Here is a 24,579-nt window from a genome sequence, read left to right as displayed (position 1 = left end):
ACCTGAGAAAGTAAGAAATAAAAGAGCAAAGAACTAACTACGACACGGAAAGAACAACGGGAGGAGCAACAAACGATTAAGGAAAATTAAAGGCCTCTAACCAGACTGGATTTTTGAAGTTAAATATTATTAAAACAACCAAATCTAAAGAAACCGGCAAGATGGACTGAGAAAAATTTGGCTGTGGACTTAAGATCTCCAGGCCGACAACATACAGACAGATGGACATGGGGAATCTAAACCGGGGAAGGGAGGGGGAATCTTAGAATCCAAAGGCTATGTAACCAACTTTTTGAACTTTTCTATATTTTCTATCTTATATTCTTTATAACTTTGATCTTATATGTTTTTGTTTTTTCTTTTTCTAAGAAAGGGGGAACTCGTGGAAGGAAATGAGAGCTGACCTTGGGGGGAAAATCTTGTTCTATAATAAGATGAGGAGTGATGTTAAGATTGTGTAAATTTAAATTGGTTTATGAGTAAAATATATTAGGTTTAAATTGGGAATGAGAGCTTGTGGAACCAACTTAGGGAAAGGGGAATACAGTCGGGTGGGGAAGGAGGGAGTCCCAGAAAGAAGGCTATGAAAAGAAGGGTCTAAATTTGTTTCTTTTCTTTTTCTTTCTTTACTTTATCTCTTTTATTTTTCTTATTTTGTTATTATTGGAAATTTCAATAAACATGATTTAAAAAAAAAAAAGGTAAGTGTGGACAAGCTTTTAGTCTGGAGGAAAATGTATTTCCCGCACCCCCAAGAGTCTTAAGTCTTTCACAGAAGAGCCTAGCATCCTTGGGCTAAAACTGGGGGAGCACCTGCAAAACTCTACCCCATGCATAACTGTTCACATAGTTGATAAAAAAAAAATCCAGCAAAAGCATATTGATTTATACCTGAGTGAATCTACAGAGAGGAGTAACTACACCAATCTTCTATTTGGAAAGCTTTAGCCAGACATTTCTTATCTCTAGCCTCAGTCTGTGACTGAAGGTTTGCTAGCAGCTGGGATTAGGTTCTCGTACCTGTAGACCAGTCCCGTTTTAATAAAAAGATGTAGCAGGTTTTACATGAGTGCATGATAATAAAACACTGGAATGGGAGTCTTATATGTTGTTCTTCTCAGATTGCATGTAAGGCAGGCACTGAGGGTTTTGAACTACCCACCTCCCCCAATCCTGTTCTTTTGGCTCCTTACTCATCATCTGAACAAACCTCATAAGCCTTCCGATGATCTGGGTAGGTCTCAGCATTTATCAACTCATCGCCAGCTAAGTCTATAGCGACCACTGTATCATTCTGATACTTCTTGCACAGTTCCACCACTTCCAGTGACCAGCCTGGAAAGAAAAGCACAACAATCTTGTAAGGATGCAGTTGAGTTTCTGCAGCTGCCAATGACACACACACCATGTATAGGAAAATATTTGTCACATTAAAAACAGCACTTTGTTTTCTAGAGTTTCCCTCCTTTGACAAGGCCTTGTTGGTAAGGTAAAAAGGTAAAGGACTCCTGAACGGTTAAGTCCAGTCAAAGGCAACTATGGGGTTGCAGCGCTCATCTCGCTTTCAGGCCGAGGGAGCCGGCATTTGTCCACAGACAGCTTTCCAGGTCATGTGACCAGCATGACTAAACCGCTTTTGGCACAACGGAACACCGTGACGGAAGCCAGAGCGCATGGAAATGCCCACCTTGCTTTGATAGAGAACAATTAAAAAATACACACCATGGTTCTATAGAAAGCACATTATGCAGGCCACTAAGCTATCCAGGATCAGAGAAAAATACAAATCCTAAAATGGTCTCCTGTGAAAAAAGTAAACTTGCAACAACAAAAGCTGTGAAGTCCAGAGGTCAGGAGTTTAGAGAATGCTAAGCACCTTGTTAGGTGTAATTTAATTGGGTCAGCTGCCAGACAAAATAGAAAGCAGATGGGAAGATAAATATAAGCCTCTTCTAAAATACTGAGGACATCTTAATAGTGTGTGTATGAGAGGATGGGGAGGAAGATTTGCAGTATAATTGCAAACATTGCTGGAAAGCAGTTTCTGCCAGAACCCTTTCCATTTCTTGGTTTTCAGCAACTCTAGTTATGATTTCATAGGAAACTGTAAGTTTGGCATGCAATCAAACTCAGCAAACACTTTGGATGCACCATGATTTTTTAAAAAATCTAGAATCCCATCAATTATTGCATTACTCTACTCACTCCTTCGTGCATGGACCACTATAATTTATGCATAATTACAAGTCAGAGAAAAATGACACACTGTATTTCATTGATCCAAGCCAAGGATTCCCAAACTGTGGTCTGTGGACCACCAGTAGTCCAAACTTCATCCAGACAGTCCATGACATGTCTGGATTTGTGGTTGAAGACAGTTGAAGATGGGAGATGGCACACCCATCACATTAAATTTTCACATTGATTTATAACTGTATATTTATTGTGTCTTTTATTTCTTATATATTGTATTTTCTTGTATTATTCTATGGAATTCAAACTGAAATACAATAAAATCCAGAGTGCACCCAGGGTGTTAGCTGAGTTTGTTTGCAGGCAAAGCCGACAATTTTTAAGAAATAAAAATATAACTGGTTTCCCTAAAAACCAATTAATGGGAAGTGTTCTGACAGAAGCTGTTTTCAAGCACTGTTTACAGGTATACTGCTTTCATTCTCTCTCTCTCTCACACACACACCCAACTTCAAAAAGCAATACCAACAAACTTTCTTTCTTTCTTTTGTACAACTGAAGAGGTCCAAGTACCGTATTTTTCGCTCTATAACACGCACCTGACCATAACACGCACGTAGTTTTTAGAGGAGGAAAACAAGAAAAAAATATTCTAAACGAAACAGTGGATGTATGATTTTTGTGGTTCATGCTGTGGCCACAGACATGTGATCTGACGGTGGGTTTGGGGTAGCCCAATGCAAAAAATCCTGAGGATCCATGTGGATCCATGCTTTGTAACCACGTTTTTGCGCCACTGCGGCCCCATGAAACAGTGTGTGTGTGTGTTTTTTGGTGCAGGCTGTAGCCATGGACATGCTATGTGATCAGATGGTGAATTTGGGGTGACCCAGTGCAAAAATCCTGAGGATCCATGTGGATCCGTGCTTTGTAACCACGTTTTAAGTGGGGAGGGAAGGAAAAGCACTCAAGGGACAAGAAGCACGCATGGGGTGTGTGGAGAAGGATGCTGCTAATAATGAAGAAGAGGCTCCTCTCTGGCTTTGCTCCTTTAGAACAAGCAGGCTCTGCGTCTCTCCCTCCTCCCCGGCAAGGAAACCACGATATTAACCACTCTGAGACAAATCAAGAAAATTGCGACCAACACTCTCCCCCAACAAGCGCAGTGAGGTCAACACACACACACACACACGCAGAGAGAGAACTGGCCCTAAAGTTGCAGGGCGCTGGAAGTCGCAGGGGCGCTGGGGGAGTGAACGGGAAGCAGAGAATGAGAACGATCCCTCACACAGACAGACACACAGAGTGTCAATTCTAAAGTCGCAGGAAGAGTGAACGGGAAGCAAGAAAAGGAGAAGGAGCCCTCACACACACAGAGACACACAGAGTGTCAATTCTAAAGTCGCAGGGGCGCAGGGAGAGTGAACAGAAGCAAGAGAAGGAGAAGGAGCCCTCACAGACACACAGAGTGTGGATTCTAAAGTCGCAGGGAGAGTGAACGGGAAGCAGGAGGAGAAGGAGCCCTCACGCACACACAGACACACAGAGTGTGGATTCTAAAGTCGCAGGGAGAGTGAACGGGAAGCAGGAGGAGAAGGAGCCCTCACGCACACACAGACACACAGAGTGTCGATTCTAAAGTTGCAGGGGCGCAGGGAGAGTGAACGGAAGCAAGAGAAGGAGAAGGAGCCCTCATAGACACACAGAGTGTGGATTCTAAAGTCGCAGGGAGAGTGAACGGGAAGCAGGAGGAGAAGGAGCCCTCACGCACACACAGACACACAGAGTGTGGATTCTAAAGTCGCAGGGAGAGTGAACGGGAAGCAGGAGGAGAAGGAGCCCTCACGCACACACAGACACACAGAGTGTCGATTCTAAAGTCGCAGGGAGAGTGAACGGGAAGCAGGAGGAGAAGGAGCCCTCACGCACACACAGACACACAGAGTGTCGATTCTAAAGTTGCAGGGGCGCAGGGAGAGTGAACGGAAGCAAGAGAAGGAGAAGGAGCCCTCATAGACACACAGAGTGTGGATTCTAAAGTCGCAGGAAGAGTGAACGGGAAGCAGGAGGAGAAGGAGCCCTCACGCGCGCACAGACACACAGAGTGTCGATTCTAAAGTCGCAGGGGCGCAGGGAGAGTGAACGGAAGCAAGAGAAGGAGAAGGAGCCCTCATAGACACACAGAGTGTGGATTCTAAAGTCGCAGGGAGAGTGAACGGGAAGCAGGAGAAGAACGATAGCTCAAGCACACGCACACACCCTACAGTGGCTAATCCAAAATCTGACAGCACAAAACTGCAGGCAGGGGCAGAGAGCAGGGGTTGTTTTAAAGCAGCTAACTCCCGCTCTGCTTCTCTCCCTCCTCCCCGGCTCCGCTAGCTGACAGGAGCCGCTTACACCCGCTTTGCTGTTTCAAAGGGAGCCACGGACTGCTCACGACTGCAGCAGATTCCCCCGCCATCTGTAGGCATTCGCTCCATAACACGCACAGACATTTCCCCTTACTTTCTAGGAGGAAAAATCTGCGTGTTATGGAGCGAAATTTACGGTAATTGCTATATTAGTGAATCAAATGTAGTTTTATTTAAATATTTTGCTTTTTATTGTACCACTTCCTAAGTGCTCTGGGTAGGCAACCGTTCAAGGAAAGCAAACCATTAAAACTAATCAGCTAATTTAAAAAACAGTATAGATCTTTTCCGCCTTTGTTATTTGCTTATTGAATATCAGCTGAAACAGGTAGGTATTGCATCGCTCACGCTTAGACAGACTTTAAGGCAATGGGAGGTTTACAGCCTTTTAACCCAACAAGAACACCTCTTTGCATGTTATTTAACTTAGGCATAGAGGACAGTTGGTCTTCTATCTTAAACATCAACTTCAAAGGTCCATACAGCGAAATATGTCTGCTGTTGTCTAATCTAAACAGCTTCCATGCTTTCTTACGCTGAAGCGCTATCCCTGCATTAAGGTCATGTATATCAGAGTGTTTGAAAGAACAAGGGGAAGGATATCTCATTATCTAATCTGTAATTGCAAAGGTTCTTTTCATTATTGCCCTGGGCCAACCGCAAGGAAAATAAAGGAGCAGTGAGTTCAAATATTTTCTTCAGGCAACAGTTAACTTATAATTCAGATTTGACTATTTAGGTTAGACTTTATTGGAGAAGACCTCCTCAAGAAGATATTTTCAGGAGATACTCACAACTGTTTCCTATTATTATTATTTTTACATTTGTTAGTCAATTTCCTCTAGACATGCTTGTTACTACATAATTCCATAGCTGGTTTGAAAGCTGTATTATTGCTCATTGCTCAACTACAGTTCTGAGTAAGCACAGGGTTAGCACAGAAGTCACAATGGAGTTAGTTATGCAAGTGACTATATCTGTACTGCAGATTATCTTGGCCCTGAACTTGAGTCATTCCAACCACAATGCCAATCATAATATCAGAGCTGTCAGATTTCCACACACTAACAGGAAAGTGTGACCCTTTCCTTATAAAGCAGTGGATTAACTCTGTCTTGGCAAGTCTCAGTATAAATGCCAATACATTTTCAGAAGCTTAATATGGAAATCACTTAAACAATAACCATAGCAGTCAGTTCTGTGACTTCCAGCTGTGAGCTAAGAGGAAGGCACGTTTGGCAAATCCTCACTGGAAACCTATGTCCTGACTATGGAAGGATGTGCGGACCCAGAATTGGCCTCAACAGTCGCTTATGGACACACTGTTAAGACCATATTCATGGAAGACAATCCTACTCGGCTGCAAGTGATCACCAAAGAAGAAGCAGCCAAAGCACTTCAGGGTTCAATCCTGCCCATACCTGAGGTTCAGATGTGGAAGAGCAGAGGGATGATCACCCTCCAGCAGATCCAGCCCTGCCAGTGATCCTGAGGAGGTTACCTGGCTTTCTGGCTGGCTCTGCCATGTAAAACAATCCTGCTATCAGGAACAGCCAATTCCACAAATATCTCATCAACGGAATCTTCCATCGTCATATTTGCCTTGTCTAAACTGAGCTTCCTATTTATTCATCCACAGCCATCCATCACCCATTACGGAGGTTGCACCTGGTTCAAATGAAAGGGAGAAATAGGGCAGCCCTACCCATTCTTGTGCCCTCCTGATGTTGTTAGACTACAACTCCCATCAGCACCAGCCAACAGGGCCAGTGTTTCAAGGATAATGGGAGCTGTAGCGTAACATTAGGAGGGGACCAGGTTGTAGAAAACTGAAACAGAGTGGGTACTATGGCACACTCCACTTACTGTATTTTTCTGTGTATAAGACTATATTTCCCCCCAATTTTTTAAAGTTTAAAATTGGGGGTCATCTTATACACAGAATGTTGCAACTAAATATATAAATAAATTTATTTCTTAATTTTGGGCTCAAAAATAGGGGTTGCCTTATACATGGGGGCGGAAAAATATGGCACTTCACATTTTTTATTAATTTATTAAAGTTGCAGTCACTTTATCTTGCCCAAAGCATCTTACAACCAGACAAACAATAACTCCACATAGATACATTGAAACCAAGAAGAAAGAGAAAGACTTTAAAAACATCCCACCCACTTCTAAAAAGCCACAGGTAGTTAAAGCCCAAAGGCTTGGTGATAGAGGAATGTTTTTGCCTGGTGCCTAAAAAGATATAATGACCGCTCTTTATTAAGAACAGCTGTTTGTACTGCACACAGCAAAGCACCTGTTTTTAGGTGTTCCAATTGCAATATTATTTTATAAAACAGGTGTTTGCTAAAGATGATAGTACAAACAACAGCTTATACCAAGAGGCTCGACCGATCTGAACTTCTGCCTGTTTGCAACTTCCTTTCAACTTGCAGTCCAGTTCAATGCAAAGTAAGGTATGCCATAGTCCACTCAAATAAATGGACTTAGGTGCACCTAAATATATAAGACTGGGCTGTAAAAGGGCTGTTCTACGTTCCAGGCAATATTTTGAAATTAGCTCAGCAAGATCTTTAATACCTGCCAAAGTTTCAAGGCATAGACAAAGCTTCACCGACACTAACTTTAATTGACTGCTGCTTTCACAAAACTCAAGACAGAAAATTCTCATTAGCTTGGCAATCTGTGATTAAGATGGTATGTGGACTCTTAATTTATTACATAACCATACTTCAGCAAAGAGCAGAGATAAGTTAGCATGTTGTTAACAATTAACTACCTACTGTGTAGTGCTCCGACACATTAAGGCAATTTGTTTTGTCATTTAATAAAGATCAAACCTCACTGTAATCATTTCAGACACTTCAGCTACATTTAGCAGACATTAATATCCAACCTGCCATTTTCTCCAAAAATTCTGGCAACAAACATCTTCTAAGATCAAAATATTTTTAGTCCAGAAAGCAGAACATGAGCCCAGTCCACCCAGGGACAGTTGTGGGCAAGATTCCTGCATTGCAGGTGGTTGGACCAGATGACACTGAGGTCTCTTCCAACTCTACAACTCTATGATCCAGCACTGCCTCACCTAGCCCTTCCTGGTGAACACAGCTCTGCCATCACTGGGAGGGCACAGCTGCCACTCTACATGCCACATGTTCCACTGCTGCTAGATTGTGAACTATAAACTCTATTTGAAATTAATGCGGGTGGCGCTGTGGGTTAAACCACAGAGCCTAGGACTTGCCGATCAGGTCGGCGGTTCGAATCCCCGCGACGGGGTGAGCTCCCGTTGCTCGGTCCCTGCTCCTGCCAACCTAGCAGTTCGAAAGCATATCAAAGTGCAAGTAGATAAATAGGTACCACTCCGGTGGGAAGGCAAACGGCGTTTCCGTGCGCTGCTCTGGTTCGCCAGAAGCGGCTTAGTCATGCTGGCCACATGACCCGGAAGCTGTACGCCGGCTCCCACGGCCAATAAAGTGAGATGAGCACCACAACCCCAGAGTCGGTCACGACTGGACCTATTGGTCAGTGGTCCCTTTACCTTTTTACGAACTCGAAGAACCACATCTGCCTAAAATAGCGCAGAAGCATTTCTGTATTATACGCCCATATGCCCACAATTTAATAGCCCCAGGAGATGAAGTTTTAGATGTTTATTCAGAAATTTATTTATTTACAGCCTGCACTTACATAAATACATATAAGTATTTACATTCTATCTTGCAAAACATCAGGCTGGTGACAACTTTTAAAAGCAATACAAAGCAATCATTAAAATGACTGTCTACTCAAATGAACACACAAGCATTAAAGTATGACTGAGACTTCTTGCATGGATAAAATAAATGTTAAAAAGGGGGGGGGCTTGCATATTATTTGCCTTAGGGATATTGTTAAGAATTAGATCAGCATATTGTTCTCAGTGGCTGAGAAGATGCCAGCAGGCAGGACCTGAGGGCAATAGCGCTCTCCCTTCCTACTGTTCCAAGCAACTAGTATTCAGAAACTGCCTGCCTCTAACCATGAAGGCAGAGCATAGCCATTGTCACTAGTAGCCACTGATAGCCTTACCCTTCATGAATTTATCCAATCCTCTTTTTAAAGCCATCCAAGTTGGAGGTCATCACCGCTTCCCATGGGAGTGCATTTCATAGCTGAATTATGCATACACTTGTATCTTTCTTTTCTACCCAGGAACTCAAGATTGTGTAGGTTTTCCTCCCCTCTCCCCTTTTATTTTTGCAACAGCGCTGTGGGGTAGGCTAGGTTAAGTTAACATACGTACATAAGCATACGTACATTAATATCTGAGGGGAAAAAATAGAAGGCCAACGTAGAAAATACTAGGATGTAATAATTTGTTAATTGTGTCATTAGAACCATGCACAGAAAGTGAATGAATGAAGGATGGCAAATAGAGAGAAAAGAACTGTGGAAGAAGTCTAAGATTACCAACACCAACCACAACAATTGCACTGTTAATTCATACTTGTCAAAAGTTCCCAACTAATTACTACAAAATTAGCCCTCTCTCTCATGCCTGAATAGTTAGCAACCTTTTCAAGTTTTCTTGGCTATTGTTATATTAAGTTATCTTCCTCCTGCCTCTATTTGTTCCTCTGTTTCTATCCCTGGGCCTACACTTAAGTGAGAATAGTTAACGAGGTTATGTTGTGATTGAGCATCTATAATAATAATAATAATAAATTTTATTTATATCCCGCCCTCCCCAGCTGAAGCTGGGCTCAGGGCGGCTAACAGCAATCTAAACACAACAAATTACTTACTGATATATTGCAAAAGGATTTGACCTCAGTGTATGGGGAAGGGATGGGGAGGCAGAGAGGTGAGCAAGACAGATTTGATAAAGTAAGAATCAGAGCCACAGATGACCTGTAATACATTACTTGGCATGTGACGCATGCAGCATAGAATAGACCTGGCTTTGATGTTGAAAGCCTTCTCTCCAGCTTTTAACCCCCGATTAACAAGGCTAACCACTTCATCTGGAGTTAGGTCTCCCCTGTACAAAGAAAAATACGAAGAGATCAGTTAGGGCATCGTTGTTTCCAATTATCAGTGCTCAAGGAAGTGCTCATAATCCTATCACCAAGCTGCTTGCATCTCAGGCTGAATTACAAAGGACTCAGTACAACCAACATCTGGGTACAAACAGCAAACAAGTCTGCCAGATAAAACCTAGTTCAGTGGTAGAACAGATGACAGGAATGCAGAAGATCCAGGTTCAGTCCCCAGCATCTCCATTTGAAAGGATCTCAGGGCTCATCCACACTTGCAAAGTACGAGAGGTTTTCTGTTTGGGTCTGAGCAGTTTTCAATTTGCCCTGCCACTTTCCCCGAGAAAACCCGCTCTTTAGCGCTGAATTGGAACAAACATCAATTCACAGAAAACCTGACTGATGTCAGCTCCAGTTCAGTGGTAAAGGGTGGGTTTTCCCAGGGAAAAAGGGACAGGGCAAGCGGAAGTGTGGATGAGCCCTCAGATAGCAGAGTTGGCAACAGCAGACAATATTGGTCCTCAAGGGATCAGTGGTCCAAATCAGGGCTAAGGATGTCTCCTCTATTCAGATCCAGCAGTTCCCAAAACATTTTCTAAGCACTATAAACATACCAGAAAAGGTCTAGGTGCTATTCTTGGTATTAAGTCAAATGAATTTTACATCTGTATTGGTAATGTCCATGGTAGATCATTGAGTATTTCTATAAGGAAATGGGTTTTTCCAGCTGGAATAGCATCCTCTCTGTTCTTTATTAACATGCATGGCTTCAGTCTTCCCTGGCAGGAATTGCAGGCAATAGCAGCAAACTTTCCTCTATTCTCACTCCCGAAACTCCCTTATACAAATTAGCAGTGTATTGTCAAACAAAGCTCTGGTTTCTTCTAAACAAATTAAGAGCTAGAAAGATCACCTGCAGGGTTTCAAACCAGTAGCTGTAACAGTCAAAACTGCAAGGATTTTTTTAATTCTTAAATAAGAGCTGGGGAAGAAAAATGCTTGTGTTTGAGCTCTGGTTCTTTTCTTCAGCTAAGAGTAACTTCTGCCAAGAACTCTTACAGCTGCTTCACACAGGCAAGATGGATGAAGTACTCGGGGCAGGAGGTCTCACTAACGTGGCAGCATTCTCAGAGAAAAGGAGGGATGGAGGAAAAAACACGACAGGCTTGATAAATCACCAGCTCTGCTTTCTAAAATGGAAAGCTAAAGGCAGATGGTCTTCATGTGCTCTGTAAATACAAAAGCTGTGGATTTCATATTCTAAAACTAAGATTATTTTCTTGTCAAAAAAGTAGAAACACAAGGCAAGCCTCAACAATTCTGTTAATTGTGGGCGCATCACAAATACTTATTTTATTTATCCTACACATGTGGTGCTTTTTATTTGCAACCTGTTGTAACATAGTCCTATTGTAACCTATTTTAAATTTGGGTGTGTGGGGGCACGCAAGTCGTGGCAACTACATAAGGGTAGCTAGAGATCTTTGTCTCCTGACTAATTACAGTAACCCAATATTCAACTCTGTTATGTCATATTTGAGGTGCAAGATTTTACTATCTGTTCACTGTCTACCTCAAGCAACGGCTAATTTTCTAAATATCCGTTTTCTGTTTTATAGTTGAAAGTTTAGTTATTTTCTATTGTGCAAAGTAAAGAGTTTTATGTACCGTATTTTTCGCTCTATAACACGCACCCAACCATAACACGCACATAGTTTTTAGAGGAGGAAAATCCGTAGGCATGCCACCCGTAGGCATTTCCTCCATAACACGCACAGACATTTCCCCTTACTTTCTAGGAGGAAAAAAGTGAGTGTTATGGTGCAAAAAATACGGTAATTTGAAGAATCTAAATATGCTGCTCCATTAAGAGAGTGAGTGCTTGTGAGGATGATCCAAAAACATGGAAGTATTTTAACTAGGGAATGAAATTTTGGAGTATCACTGATTTCTAAGGGAAAGTTAAACAGTTCCTAATCCCTGTCTATGACACCAATTGGACTTTAATGCTACAAGCTTATGCATGCTTACGTGGAACTAATCCACACTGAGTTCAACAGGTTTTACTCCCAGGAAAGTGAACATAGCCTAAAATGCTAACTTTAACAACAGTGCACTTTCATACTTTTCTCTCATTCTCTGGGGAAAATATAACAACAGTATATGCAAAGAAAGTCAATTAGATATCCATTGTTGAACCATATCTATCAGAAATGCATGGGCAGCATCCTTTAAGCCAGCGGTTCACAACCTGTGGGTCCCCAGATGTTGTTGGACTACAACTCCCATCATCCCTGAGCTCTGGCCTTGCTAGCTAGGGGTGATGAGTGTTGTAGTTCGACAACATCTGGGGACCCACAGGTTGAGAAAGGCTGCTTTAAACAAAGAGACTGGTACATTTTATTATTTAGACTCTAGAATGCTGGTTGGGCATACTGCACTGATCCCTGGTGTAGGGTGGAGTGCAGTGAGCCATGTGAAGGAATTTCACATTGCCCTTGAAGATGTACTTATTTTCAACATATTTTCTTGAACTGCATGCTGTCAGTTAGTAGTATGCCACCAGCTATTTACCTCTCTTAAGAAGGTTACTTTATATTGTGTTATCTTACACCTTTAAGAAGGTACTCACTCTTCTTGGTTCCAAGGGATAGGATGCACTTTGCAGTTGGCTAGGAGGTGAGGGCTGTACCGGGCTTCAACATAGATTACACCTTCCTTTGCTTTCATTTCTACAAATTCATAAGCAATTCTTTCCACAGCCTCACGGTCCCCCCTGTGAATGTAAAAAATGTTGATTTCTATAATTGCTGCAGTCAATCAACAATCTAAACTCTACAAAACTTGGATATGCGGTGCTGTGGGAGTTAATGCTTCTCAGCAGACCAAAATTCTACACCTCAGCAACACACTGTTCAAACCCTTGTGAATTTGCAAGACTGATATGACCACAGATTAATAAAATTTTATTTGGTACATTTATATCCTGTTTCCCCAAAGGAATTTAAAATGGCTCACGATAATTAAAATCAAATAAAAGGAGCCTATATGGTCTTATCCAGTTCTTAAACCCAAAATATTATGAAGCAGCTAAGGTATGTTTGCCACATTAATGCAGGAAAAACATTTTCCCTATTTGAGCATGAGCTACATAGGCTAATGGGAAAATTCAGGATACTTAAGTAGCCAATTAGCTGCAGCAATGAATCTTTTTGATCCTTTTTGCAATCCAAGTGGCAAGGCACTCAGTTTAACTCTCATACAGAGTTGCAGATAAGGAGCTGAAGAAAGTGGTTGTAGTTCTAAGTGTGCAAGTCAGATAAAAAGCAAAGTGTACTTTGGATTCACTGGATATGGGCTGTGTACTTATTCTGTTTTGGAATCAGCACTTTCTCTACTTGCCAATGTCCTCCTACCAGTCATCAAAATGTGACATTTCTGTTATTTATGAGTGCCTAAATTTAAAAGTAGTGTCCATAAGCTATGAGTCAGTTCTAATACACAATCTGAAAAAACAACAATATGAGCCAACACTGTCATTTCCTAAGCAGCCAAATTTCAAGGATGCCAAAGAAGCCTGTAGGTTCCAAAAGAAACATCCCAGTTCTTCCCAGTTTTTAGACACTGTGGCTTGCCTAGTCAGTTACTAGCATTCACACACCATGATAGTTCAGATGTAATACAAACTACTGTTTGAGGTTGCATGAGATTCAAATTCACACACTATCTCTCTGTCTCCTCTTGATTTCTTAATCACCGCTATTGGCAAAGCAGAGTTTGCCTTTTCATCCAAAATGTGTACCTCATGGCACATATCAGTGGCAGACTTTAAAATTTCAGCAGCACCCTGTGCAACACCAAAATTTGGTGCCTTCCCATTTCTGGCCTTCCACTGTTTGTCATTGCTCAGCACCCAGTGTGGGCAAATGGGTTGCGCTTCTCTAAATCTGCCAATGCCATACTAATCAATGATTATTTAAGGATTTAAGAGTGTTGCTACTTTCACAACTGAATGGATGTTAATTTGGATTTCAGGAAGTAGTATGCTCTCTATTTTGAATCACCCCTAAGTGACCCACTAAAAGTTTAAAGGGTTCGAGGAAAAGGAATGTCATGTTTGTTGTCATCTGTGACCTTGGTCCTGTATTTCCCTCCCCCCGACCCTGCAAATTAGGATCCTAGTTGGAAGGGAAGTAAAAGCTCCCCTTTTTGCTATTAGAGTACAGAGCAAATAAAAAAAACCCAAAAGCCATATTTCTCAAGTTAGCAGTAGTTGTGCTTTTCCTAAATATGGCCTGTCAGCAATACAATTAAGCCTGTGTTCGGTTAAGATCTAGATGGTTAATGTGGACCAGAATTTATTCCAAGAATCAGAATGCAAAAAATCTATGTACTGGAAGAGATTTCTCCAATGTGTCAAAATCAGTAAGCTCTGCAACCAGTTCAGTAGTCTGGTGATCATTTTGCTATGCTGAAAGCATATTGTGCTGGTCCCAATGAATCCAATCCTGCTGACAGCAGTTCTAGAACTGCCCACACAGGGCTTCAAGGACAAAGATAGATTACGAACCTGTTCCACTCATTAACTACTGATAGGGTACAGGGTCACCATGCACCAGCAAGTCACATACACCAGGCTGTTTCTTTCTCAGCGGGAATAATGACACAGATCTCTAAGCAATCTCACAAATTATAGGTTTGTGCTATTTTGGTCTAATGCTTTAATGGCAAGAAAACATAATCAGGGCAAAACCAAAGCAAGTTTTGCTTGGGAGTCATATACTATGCAACATGCATCAACAGCGACTCAAAGGGATAGAAGGGAGGTTTGACAACAGTAAAGATGGAGCAAGTTACTTTACTCACGCAATTGCTGGCATGTAGACAGAAAATTTTTCTAGGAACTCTGTGAGACTGATAGGTTCGCAGTAGCTAACATGTTGTAGAAGGCCTTCTACTGTATCTGCAGGAAGCTGTTTTCCCCTTTTCCTAGATGTTAAACAAAATACATACATCAACTGCTGTAGGCTTACTTGGGTAAGTTCTGAACTAAATTCTTTTAGTAAGTCGGTGAAGAAAACTGATGGTCAGAAAGCCCTAGATATTTTTCATGTAGTCACTGGTTAATCTGATGGCACTTTCTGTGTCTATAATTCCTCTCTTATGCTCTGGAAGACTATAAAAATATACATTGTAACATATGTAACAACATACAAAGTGACTCTATGTGATTAATGGAATTATGTCTTTATTTTTAGATTATAAAATTTCTTGTTCTTATGTTGAAGGAGGCAATGTTGACAGCCTGAGGACAATTCTCTTAAACCAATTGAACAAAGAATGTAAATGAAGCACACATTTGTAGAATCTTGGCTTTCTGATTAAATCAGGAAATGTTTGTGTAGAATCTCCATCCTCACCTAAAAGCCAAACTAAACTGAGTGCTGGCTAATAAAATAGCAAATTCCCTTTTTGGAGTACAATTGCTGGTAAGCTATATTCTTGTACTCCAGATGTTTCATGGCCCTTACTTCTGGTTCTTCTGTCAAATTTCCTTTTTTCATAGAAACTGGTATCTCTGTAAACAAAAGCATCTGACTTCGGCCTTAAGCAGTCCCCTTTGCAAATCTGAATTCCTAATGCAGTAACCTTATATGACCTTCCCATTTTGCTGTAATCGTTAGGGCTGAAGTATATTTATAATAGGTTATTATCTGCAAAAATCTTTGAACTTTTAAATAGATTTTCACATTGGAAAAAGTTTTAAAACAACAATACCAATCAGTGATAGTCTTGATTCTGAATAGACTCTTTTAGTTCTCTGCAGAGAATCAGGCTCTCTCTCACTTCTTAGCTTGCTTGATTCTTTTCTGTCTCTGACTCCCAGATTCCCCTACCTTCCTGACTGGGGATGGATTTCGAAATAGTTGCAGAAGGATAGTTGATGAGAAACATACCACTACTGCAGCTTGCAAACTTTGAGGCTGAAATCCTATGCACCCTTACCTGGGGATAAGCTCTATTGAGCACAGTGGGACATACACATGCACAAAACTGTGCTTTTGATGTATTTCCCTTACCAAAGCACACTAGTTGTTCTATAACAATTAGGTGGAATCTTACTCTCTAAAATTGCATTAAACTAACAAAATGCAAGTAATGAAGCCTGATCAAAGGTTTTGATATTTCATTTGCTTTTATCCTGGAGACATTAATGACCAAGGAACATTTTGCAAACAATTCAGACTAAGCATGAGCTTCTGAAAAAATAAAAAGGAAAAACACCACCCAAACCCAAAACCACTCACTCACTTGCCAAAGTATAAAATGGTTTCTGGTTTAATGGCTCCATCTAGGTGGACATGAAGTTCTACCTGCAAAACAGTTGAAAGAATGTGAATAGTAATATACATTAAAGCCCTTGTGACCTAAGAGTGGAAAATGACATTTCTGACAGATATGTGCATGCAGTCATAGTTTTTAGTTTAGCGCAGCAGCTCTCTCTCCCCATCCTCCAAAATACAAGCAACTTGAAAGTTGGTAGCATGTAAAACCAGCTTCTAGAGCAGCATAGGGAAATGATAAGCTAGCTAAAGCCTCTGGTTTCTTTTGCAATTATGACAACTTCTCAGTGTCAAAATTTCAGATGTAAAAAGAGAACCAAATATTCTTACTCTCTGATCTCTGAATAATGCCTGCTTACACAACACAATCTAAACAAATAAAATGAGGATAGTAATTCGGCTGATGGTTGCGTAGCAGCTCCTTATGAAGGAAGAAGCCACAAACATATCAGATTCCAAGATTTGCTTCATTTGCCTGCTCCCAATGAAAACGCCTATTATGGACGCTCTTTTGAACTTGTTTGTAAAAAGCAGCATAGCTCAACATGAGCGCACTAGTAATTTCCTTTTGTGGTAAAGAGATCTCTGTGAGTTTTGGGTTTTGCAAGCTAACAGCATTTTGGAGTGCTGGCACTCTCCCTCTGGAGATCTGATGTGAGAGCAGTTGATCTTGGAATATTTAAGCCCTGCCTTCCCCTACACCCAACCTATATATTTGTAAATACACTCAAAATATTACAGAACACCATACACTTCCAGTGACCCCTTTCCAAAGAAAACTAAACCTAGCATATGCTGAACTTCTCACCACTCAGAGAAGTGGAGAGAACAGAACACTATTCAATATAATATGCCCAATCCAAGCAGCCCAGGGTTGTGAGTTGAAAATAGAATGTATTCAGCTAGTTTAAGAATAGTGGTACATACACTTCAGCAACAAGTAGCAGACTTCCCCCCCCCCCAACGTATTATTTCTGAAATTTCTATCCCACCCTTCCTCCCAAAAGAACCCAGAGTGGCTCCTTATGTACATGACAATAACCCTGACTGTAAGTCAGTGAGTCTGCAGAAGGCTCATATTAAGATACACTGTATTCAAAATTCCAATGCCTTCCTCTGACATAGCAAATGCTGCTAGAGATGGAAGATATAATCTATCAGGCTGCCTGATTTGGTCTAGATCTGATAAGTCCACAGTGCAATGTTTCAACTGCTGTACACAAAAAAGAAAACTGCTCAAACCTTATACAAACGAAGCTGCACATTGTGAGAGTTCTGACAAATCATTAGGATTGCGCAGTACATAAGATTTCTATGTTACATTAAGAATTTATTTTTTATAGTTCCTTGTAAAAAAATTGTACAAATTTTAGATGCATTTTAATTTCATGTTATTAAATTGTTTTATTACTAGTAACTTTATTACTAAAACCTAATTATATAAAGCAGGTTAAACCAATTCTTGACTTCTCTAATATGTTTCTGCCCAATGGAGGACTACTCTGATTCCCTGACATCTATTGTACTGAATTGCCCCTCACTAATAAGTGTATTTTCAGATTAGTAGCAAAGAAAGCCTCTAATTTATGAGACGTAAACATAGTCATTACTCTCATTTCCCTTCCTAACAAAAGAAACTGGTACAAGCTGAGGTGTGGTATTTATAGGGCATGGATAAAATTGTACTACACTCCCTGGGAAAGGATCAAAGTGATCTCAAGACACTCATGCAGCCAAGGGAAATCATAGCAATGCTAGTGTTCAACAAGCTGTTGCAACGCCTCAAGGGTTTTAGTAGATGAATAAGTTCACAGTAAGTCCACAACACTATCATTACTCTAGAATACTTCTTCCCACTCAACCAGTTTCATTAATTACAGCTTGACAAATACATACAGACTTCTTTTCAAACCTTTTATACTGGGAAGAGCAGTGCATTGTAAATGACCTGGTAGAATCTTAAAATTGTAGAGTTGGAAGGGACCCTGAGGGTTATCTATTCCAACACCCTGCGATGCAGGTATCCTGCTCACAGCTGTCCCTGGGCGGGCTCAAACCACCTATCTTCTGGTTAACAGCCAGGCTCACTGACTCATTGTACTACATACTTCCACTGATACAATGACTGGGTGTCTCAATGGTATAAAGGAGCACGCAGAGCTTGAAGAAAACGCCCTCCAACCAATGAAATGGAGCCTGTTCAGACATTACTTTCTGGAACCACTAACAACACATCTCAGCAGGGAGAAAATGGCAAATGAACTGCCCTGTCCCAGCTACCACATATCTCTCTGGAATAAATGGATGGTTCAAAATTGGGAGAGAAATGCAGTACAGCTCAGTTTATTATCTAATTTATTAATTACATGTTTATTATATACAATCTAATTTGCTACATTAAATTTTAATAAATTACTCTTATCAGATACTTGGAAACATGCATATGATTTTAGGTTTGATCCCAAAATGTTGTTTCATAACTTTTTCAGACTAAACATATTTAGTGGAATTATTCTAATTACATTGCTTTGCTTTTAAAATTATTTCATTAATAAAATTCGGCTCATTGCACTGCAAATCTATGACATGCTGTATTTTCTAACAATAAAAATGTAATCATGATAGATGGCTGTCATCCAATTAAAGAAATCTTGCAGTGTAATCCTAACCATGGCAACTCAGTATAAGTCATACAGAATTCTGCTGGTCTTATTCCCAAGTAAATGAGGTTAGAAATGTAGCTGGGTAGTTAATTAATCCACAAATTAAATTTATTTATGGGTAAAAACAATACTCCTGAAGCAAGAATAAACTTTTGCTTGTTTCTAGATGATGCATTCCCAAAATAAAGTTTCACAAACTGTGTTCCATTGAACGTATCCAATTCTGAATAGGATCAGGAGCAATATTGGGAGGATTTGCTGAAATAAATTTAGGAATTGAAATGCAGAAAGGGGATGTATGGGGAGGTCGGTGAAATAAGTTTTAAGAAAAAAAAGGATATGAAATTATACGTGTTTGTTTTTGTATGTTTTGTATTGTGTATTGTTTGTGTTTATATAAATTGTGAAAAACCAATAAAAAAAACAAGAAAACTCTAAAAAAAGAGCAATATTGTTAAGGATCAAGAGGATCAAAAGCAGTACAGTATTGTTGAAATTCTCCTAGCTGTAACCAAACAATTGTCTATCTTCAGTACAAGTCTGAAAGCCTCACCATATGATTATTATGCCTCTGTTGTTTATCTTTTCATAAACAAATTCAGAGCCAAAGACCAAGAACTCACTTAGATGTTATATATAAATAAAACAAGGAGCGCTGAAGCCTGATACTGCAAATTCTTCAGTATGCATACTGAACTGAACTACCAAAAGTCTTCCAGCTGATGCCACTTATCAGAAGAAAGCAGATGACTCCTCCTCAGTCTTTGACGTCAATGAGACTACTTAGGGAGGGCAAAGAGCTCTTAAGAAACTAGGGTCAACATTTTTATTATAATAAACTGCTTAGAGAATACTCTAGTCCCTGCTTTTGGATTTCCCAAAGGCATCTGGCTGGTCACTAACATAAACCAAGATGCCGAACTACATGGACCTTTGATCTCATACAATAAGGTTTATCTTTTGATTTATAACCAGAGCTGACAAACCCATGGCACTGTCCTCTTCCACATATCCTACTGAAATTTGTAATCAATCATGAGTGTCATCATTACTATATTATCTGGAGTCTGAAGCATCAGAGAAAGGCAGTCCAGACAATTGCACCATAGCAGTAAAATAGTCAGTTTCCTAAGGGTTGCCAACGTTTCAGCTTATTTCAAAAGTGTTACAAAAGATTGCCAGATGTTCATAAGCATCCTTCACAGGAGGTCTGGAGGGTGGCAACACAAAAATGGGCCTTTTCTGTAGTGGCTCCCTGTTTGTGGGATGTTCACCTGGCACCTTCATTATATATCTTTAGGCACCAGGCAAAAACCTTTCTCCTCAACCAGGCCTTTGGCTGATTAATATTCTAGTATTTGACATGTGTTTGTGGGAGGGGGTTATTGTTTTGTAGTTTTTATTTTAACCCTGTATTTCTGTTTTTAACCTGTGTTTTTATCTTGTGAACTGCCCTGAGATCTTGTGATAAAGGGCGGTCTATAAATCTAATAAATTAAATTAAATAAATGTTGTTTTTAGGGATGGAGTAATATCGCTGCTACCAATATTATTTTTAAAGAGGTTGTGTTTCACTGAATTTGTGTGAACTTTATTATTTAATGAATTAAGTTGAGTTTGAGCAGTGAAGAAACCCACAAAAGGATGAAATGAGTTGGCACAACACAGAACTACCCCAAGTCATTTTAACCCTAATATCGGGATCTAAGTTTAACTACTCCCACTGAGTAATGACTAATGGCACCACTTATCTCGTAAATACGTAAAATCTTGTTTTATCAGATTTCTGCAAAAATGTGAAGATATTGTGTCCCAAAACGGCAATGAATCATAAAAAGAAAAGCTATTTTTAAACTGACTTCATGTCTTATTCTTGCAATTCAGCATTGCATATTTAACTTCCTCATCATTTGGAACTTCCCTGCTGATTGGAACTTTACTGACTAGCAGAATGTGCTGTCACTGAATGTTAAACAAGGCGAGTGTCAGAGATGCAACCCATATGATTACTGCATAGATTGAAGTAGTTTCCAGGGTTTTTTGTTTGTTAAACACTCCTACTTGTTTCTGCTGAGCCTTGTTGAAGATAACTTTTTGCTGGAACCATCTTATTTTTTATTTTAACCCTGTATTTGTTTTTAACCTGTGTTTTTATCTTGTGAACTGCCCTGAGATCCATCAGTGCCATCAGCAATGGGTGCAAGTTCATCAGTGCTGAATGGATTAGATCTATATATTACTAGTCGTTAAGACTGTTGGACTACGAGCTCAGAGGCCAGGGTTCAAATCCCTGCTCTGCCATGACGCTCACTGGGTGATCTTGGGCCAGTCAGTGCCTCTCAATCTAACCTACCTCAGAGGGTTGTTGTGGTGATCAAATGAGGAGAGGGAGAACCATGTCTACCACCTTGAGCTTCTTGAAGCAAAAAGGTGGGATATACGGTAAATAAAGAATAAAGTGCTGTTTTACTAAATGGTTCATGTAAAGTTATATGCTTGAAGTTGGTGTGTGCAGTTCAGGTTGCAGGAGCTGCTAAAATACACCAAAAAAAGCATACTGCAATTTAGCAAAATTTTCACCCATTGGCTTCCCTTTATAAAATGTGGATGTATGCATCCACGTGGAGACAGTACTCATGAATGTCTTAACATACCGTATTTTTTGCACCATAACACTCACTTTTTTCCTCCTAAAAAGTAAGGGGAAATGTCTGTGCGTGTTATGGAGGGAATGCCTACGGGTGACATGCCTGCGGATTTTCCTCCTCTAAAAACTATGTGCGTGTTATGGTCGGATGCGTGTTATAGAGCGAAAAATACGGTACATTCAGATCATGTTACTACCCAAAGGGTAGTAAAGAAAAAGAAAAAAAAAGAGTTAGGTCGCACTTGTGTAGTTTGCAATCAGATTCAGATTGAATTCGTTGAATTACTGACAAAAGCAGAAGTCGCACCATAAAAACACTTTGATGAACCAGATACTGTTTGCTCACTCTCTGTATCAGTACTTAAATCTGAGTGCCTATCCTGACGTGGCCAAAACAGCACTTATCTATGAACAAGACAGAAGTACAGTATCAGGAAGCTCTGAATGCTGAGTAACTCAGCCACAAGTTTCACTGGGTGTTATTGGGCCAGTCACTATCTCTCATTCTAAACTACCCCACAGGGTTGTTGGAATGTTAAAATGAGGAGGGAAGACAACCCCATGCATCCTTGAGCTCCTTGGCGGAAAATAAATGCCGTAACCGATAAGCAAAATCTTGTTTTCTGTTACAGATAGGTAGCCGTGTTGGTCTGCCATAGTCAAAATAAAAAAATTCCTTCCAGTAGCACCTTAAAGACCAACTAAGTTAGTTCTTGGTATGAGCTTTCGTGTGCATTGTTTTCTGTGTAACACTTTGGTGATAGAAACTGGGCAGACCCACAAACAGGATGCCCAAAGCGGGGCTAAAGGTCATAGGAGTAGCAATGCTAATGTTATCATTTGATGGATAAGGCAAGAGAACACTTAGGCCAGGAACAGACAAGGTGCAGCAGGAACATGTGCAACGGTAGATAAAATGCAAGAGATAGGAAGAAAGTGGGGGAGAATAGGCAGTTTGCTATACTGTATGTGTGTGTGTATACATATATATATATATATAATTTCTATTCCATCGTTTTCCCAGGGGAACCTAGGTATATCAGGCAGGAGCAGTAAGGCAGGTAACATTAAAGGTAATAGGGTGATGGGAGGGAGAGGCAGGAATTGAAAGGGAACTGGGGTCTTGGGAGTGGGGTGCAAATAAAGTGGGGAAAGCCGAAATAAAAAGAGGTGGTTATACAGAGGTAAGCGAAGGGGGCAGATAATAATGATGATGATGATAATGATGATAATAATAATAATTTTATTATTTATACCCCGCCCATCTGGCTGGGGTTTCCCCATATAAGGCAGAGCGGGGAAGCCCACCTACCTTTATAAAGCAGCAAATAGTAACGAAACAACAAAATACCACCGGGGTTTTTTTTTTGGGGGGGGGGGAGTTGGGTCATCTGTTTCTGAGACCCCGTTTCTGGGAACGGGTGTCTGAGGAAGAGGTGAAGCGGGCACCTCCCCGAGGCGTTAAAGAGGCAAGAAAAACAGAAATAACGTTGAGGGGGAAATGAAGGTGGGGAGGAGTTGCTGGGGCAGAGCGAGAAGGGCAGGAGAGGGAAGCACGGGCAGGGATCCTCCCGCCAGGCGCGCTTCCCTGGGAGTAAGTCCCGCTGAGGCACCGCGGGGCTTCCTGCCGAGCAAGCGCGAAGCCGGCAGGTCCGCAGAGGTGCCATAGGCAGGGCGAGCCCGGCGGCGGCGGTCGGTCGCCCCCTCAGCGGCCCGGGAAAGCCGCCTGAGCTGACGGCGAGCTCTGGGACGCCCAGCCTCTCTCACCTTGGGCTTGTCGAAAACCCGCGGGCTGTTCTCCATGCTGCTGCCTCCTCCTGCTCCTCCGCCAGTCCGGGCTTCAGTGGCCGCCGGCCCGGCCTGTTGCTCTCTGCAGGGCTGGCTCCGCCCAGCGGTCTCTTCTGGGACCGGCCCGCCCGGTGTGTGAGGCGGCAGCGAGAAGGGCGGCTCAGGCGACGGGGAAAAAACAACAACCCTTCCCTGCCAGTAACAGACGCTGCCGGTCGCGGCCAGGGCTGTCAGGGCTTCGAGGGTTACGAAGCCGGCTCATCTCTGACACACATACAGAGTTTTTTTCCTCACCAACCACACCTCTAGGGTTCAGTGCAGGTTATGAATGCCAGACATCAGGGCCGGCCCAAGGCATTTTGGCGCCACAAAATGGCGCCCCCATTCTACCAGGCAAGAAAGGGCGAATGAAGAACAGCTGCACCACCAGCGACCAGGAGGGATCTACATCAGGATCTCCTGCCCCTGCGGGTCCTGACGCCTGCCTGAGGCAGTCTCCTCACCTTGCCTTTGCAAGGGTGGGCAGGCCCTACCAGAGAGGCACACAAAATGAGGTTAATGCTCCCGCCACCCTTGAGCATGTGCGGAGTTCGGTTAGGAACATGCAAGCCTGCCTTGAGGCCTTAGCTCAGGATTGTCTGCACTGACTGGCAGCAGCAGTTCTCCAGCGTTAGGGTCAGGGGTCTCTCCTAGCCTCATCTGGAACAGACTTGACTGATTGGTTGATTGATTGTTATACATATACAGTGGACGCTCGGGTTGCGAACATGATCCTTGCGGGATGCACGTTCGCAACCCGCAGCGGTATGTCTGCGCACGCGCGGCTTACAATTCGGGGCTTCTGCTCATGCGCGACCACCGAAACCTGAAAGTAACGGGAATAGGTTACTTCCGGGTTTCGGTGCGTCCATAACCTGAAAAAACACAACCTGAAGTGTCTGTAACCCGAGGTATGACTGTATTGCTTGATTGCGGGGGGGGGGGGGAGGGAAACCCCAAAGAAGTTTACAAAAAAAGCTAAAACTATCCCTAAGAAATTTACAACTGTAATTTGTAAAATTGGGATAGCTCAGCTGGCAGAGCAAGAGACTCATAATAATAATATTGTTTATCTCTTTGACATCTCTTAGGAAGTACTGCTAGAAGGCCCTCTGCCTGATTCTCTAACGTCTTGCAGTGAGGGAACTGCCGTTTAGGCTTTAAAGGTCCACACCAGCACTTTGAATTGTGCTCGGAAATTTACTAGGAGTCAATGTAGGTCTTTCAGGACTGGTGTTATACTGTCCCGGCTGCCACTCCTAGTCACCAGTCTAGCAGCTGCTTTCTGGATTAATTGTAATTTCCAGGTCACCTTCAAAGGTAGCCCCACACAGAGCGCATTGCAGTAGTCCAAGCGGAGATAACTAGAGCATGCACCACTATGATGAGACAGTCTGTGGGCAGGTAGGGTCTCAGCCTGCGTACCAGATGGAGCTGGTAAACAGCCATCCTGGACACAGACTT

The 24,579-nt window shown here is 41.7% G+C and overlaps 1 protein-coding gene across 2 annotated transcripts in view; it reads right to left on the bottom strand.

Moving 5' to 3' along the window:
- Positions 1 to 24,039, bottom strand: part of ADA (adenosine deaminase) — a 34,872-nt gene extending 10,833 nt beyond the window's left edge. The window contains exons 1-6 of one of the 2 annotated variants that reach the window (XM_082226376.1): positions 23,056 to 24,039; positions 15,947 to 16,008; positions 14,501 to 14,623; positions 12,267 to 12,410; positions 9,524 to 9,639; positions 1,211 to 1,335 (exon numbers count right to left, since the gene is read on the bottom strand). In XM_082226376.1, the coding sequence (XP_082082502.1) occupies positions 1,211 to 1,335; positions 9,524 to 9,639; positions 12,267 to 12,410; positions 14,501 to 14,623; positions 15,947 to 16,008; positions 23,056 to 23,091 (606 nt within the window). In that variant the 5' untranslated portion in view covers positions 23,092 to 24,039. Of the gene's footprint in view, positions 1 to 1,210; positions 1,336 to 9,523; positions 9,640 to 12,266; positions 12,411 to 14,500; positions 14,624 to 15,946; positions 16,009 to 20,994; positions 21,036 to 23,055 lie in introns of those variants that run through there. The other variant, XM_082226377.1, reaches the window with a different exon arrangement.
- Positions 24,040 to 24,579: the final 540 nt, after the last annotated feature.

The sequence above is a fragment of the Podarcis vaucheri genome, assembly GCF_965113315.1.
Source record: "Podarcis vaucheri genome assembly, chromosome: 6".
NCBI classification, from domain to species: Eukaryota; Metazoa; Chordata; class Lepidosauria; order Squamata; family Lacertidae; genus Podarcis; species Podarcis vaucheri.
The sequence above is the reverse complement of the archived record's forward strand: the minus strand, read 5'-3'. Positions and strand labels throughout refer to the sequence as shown.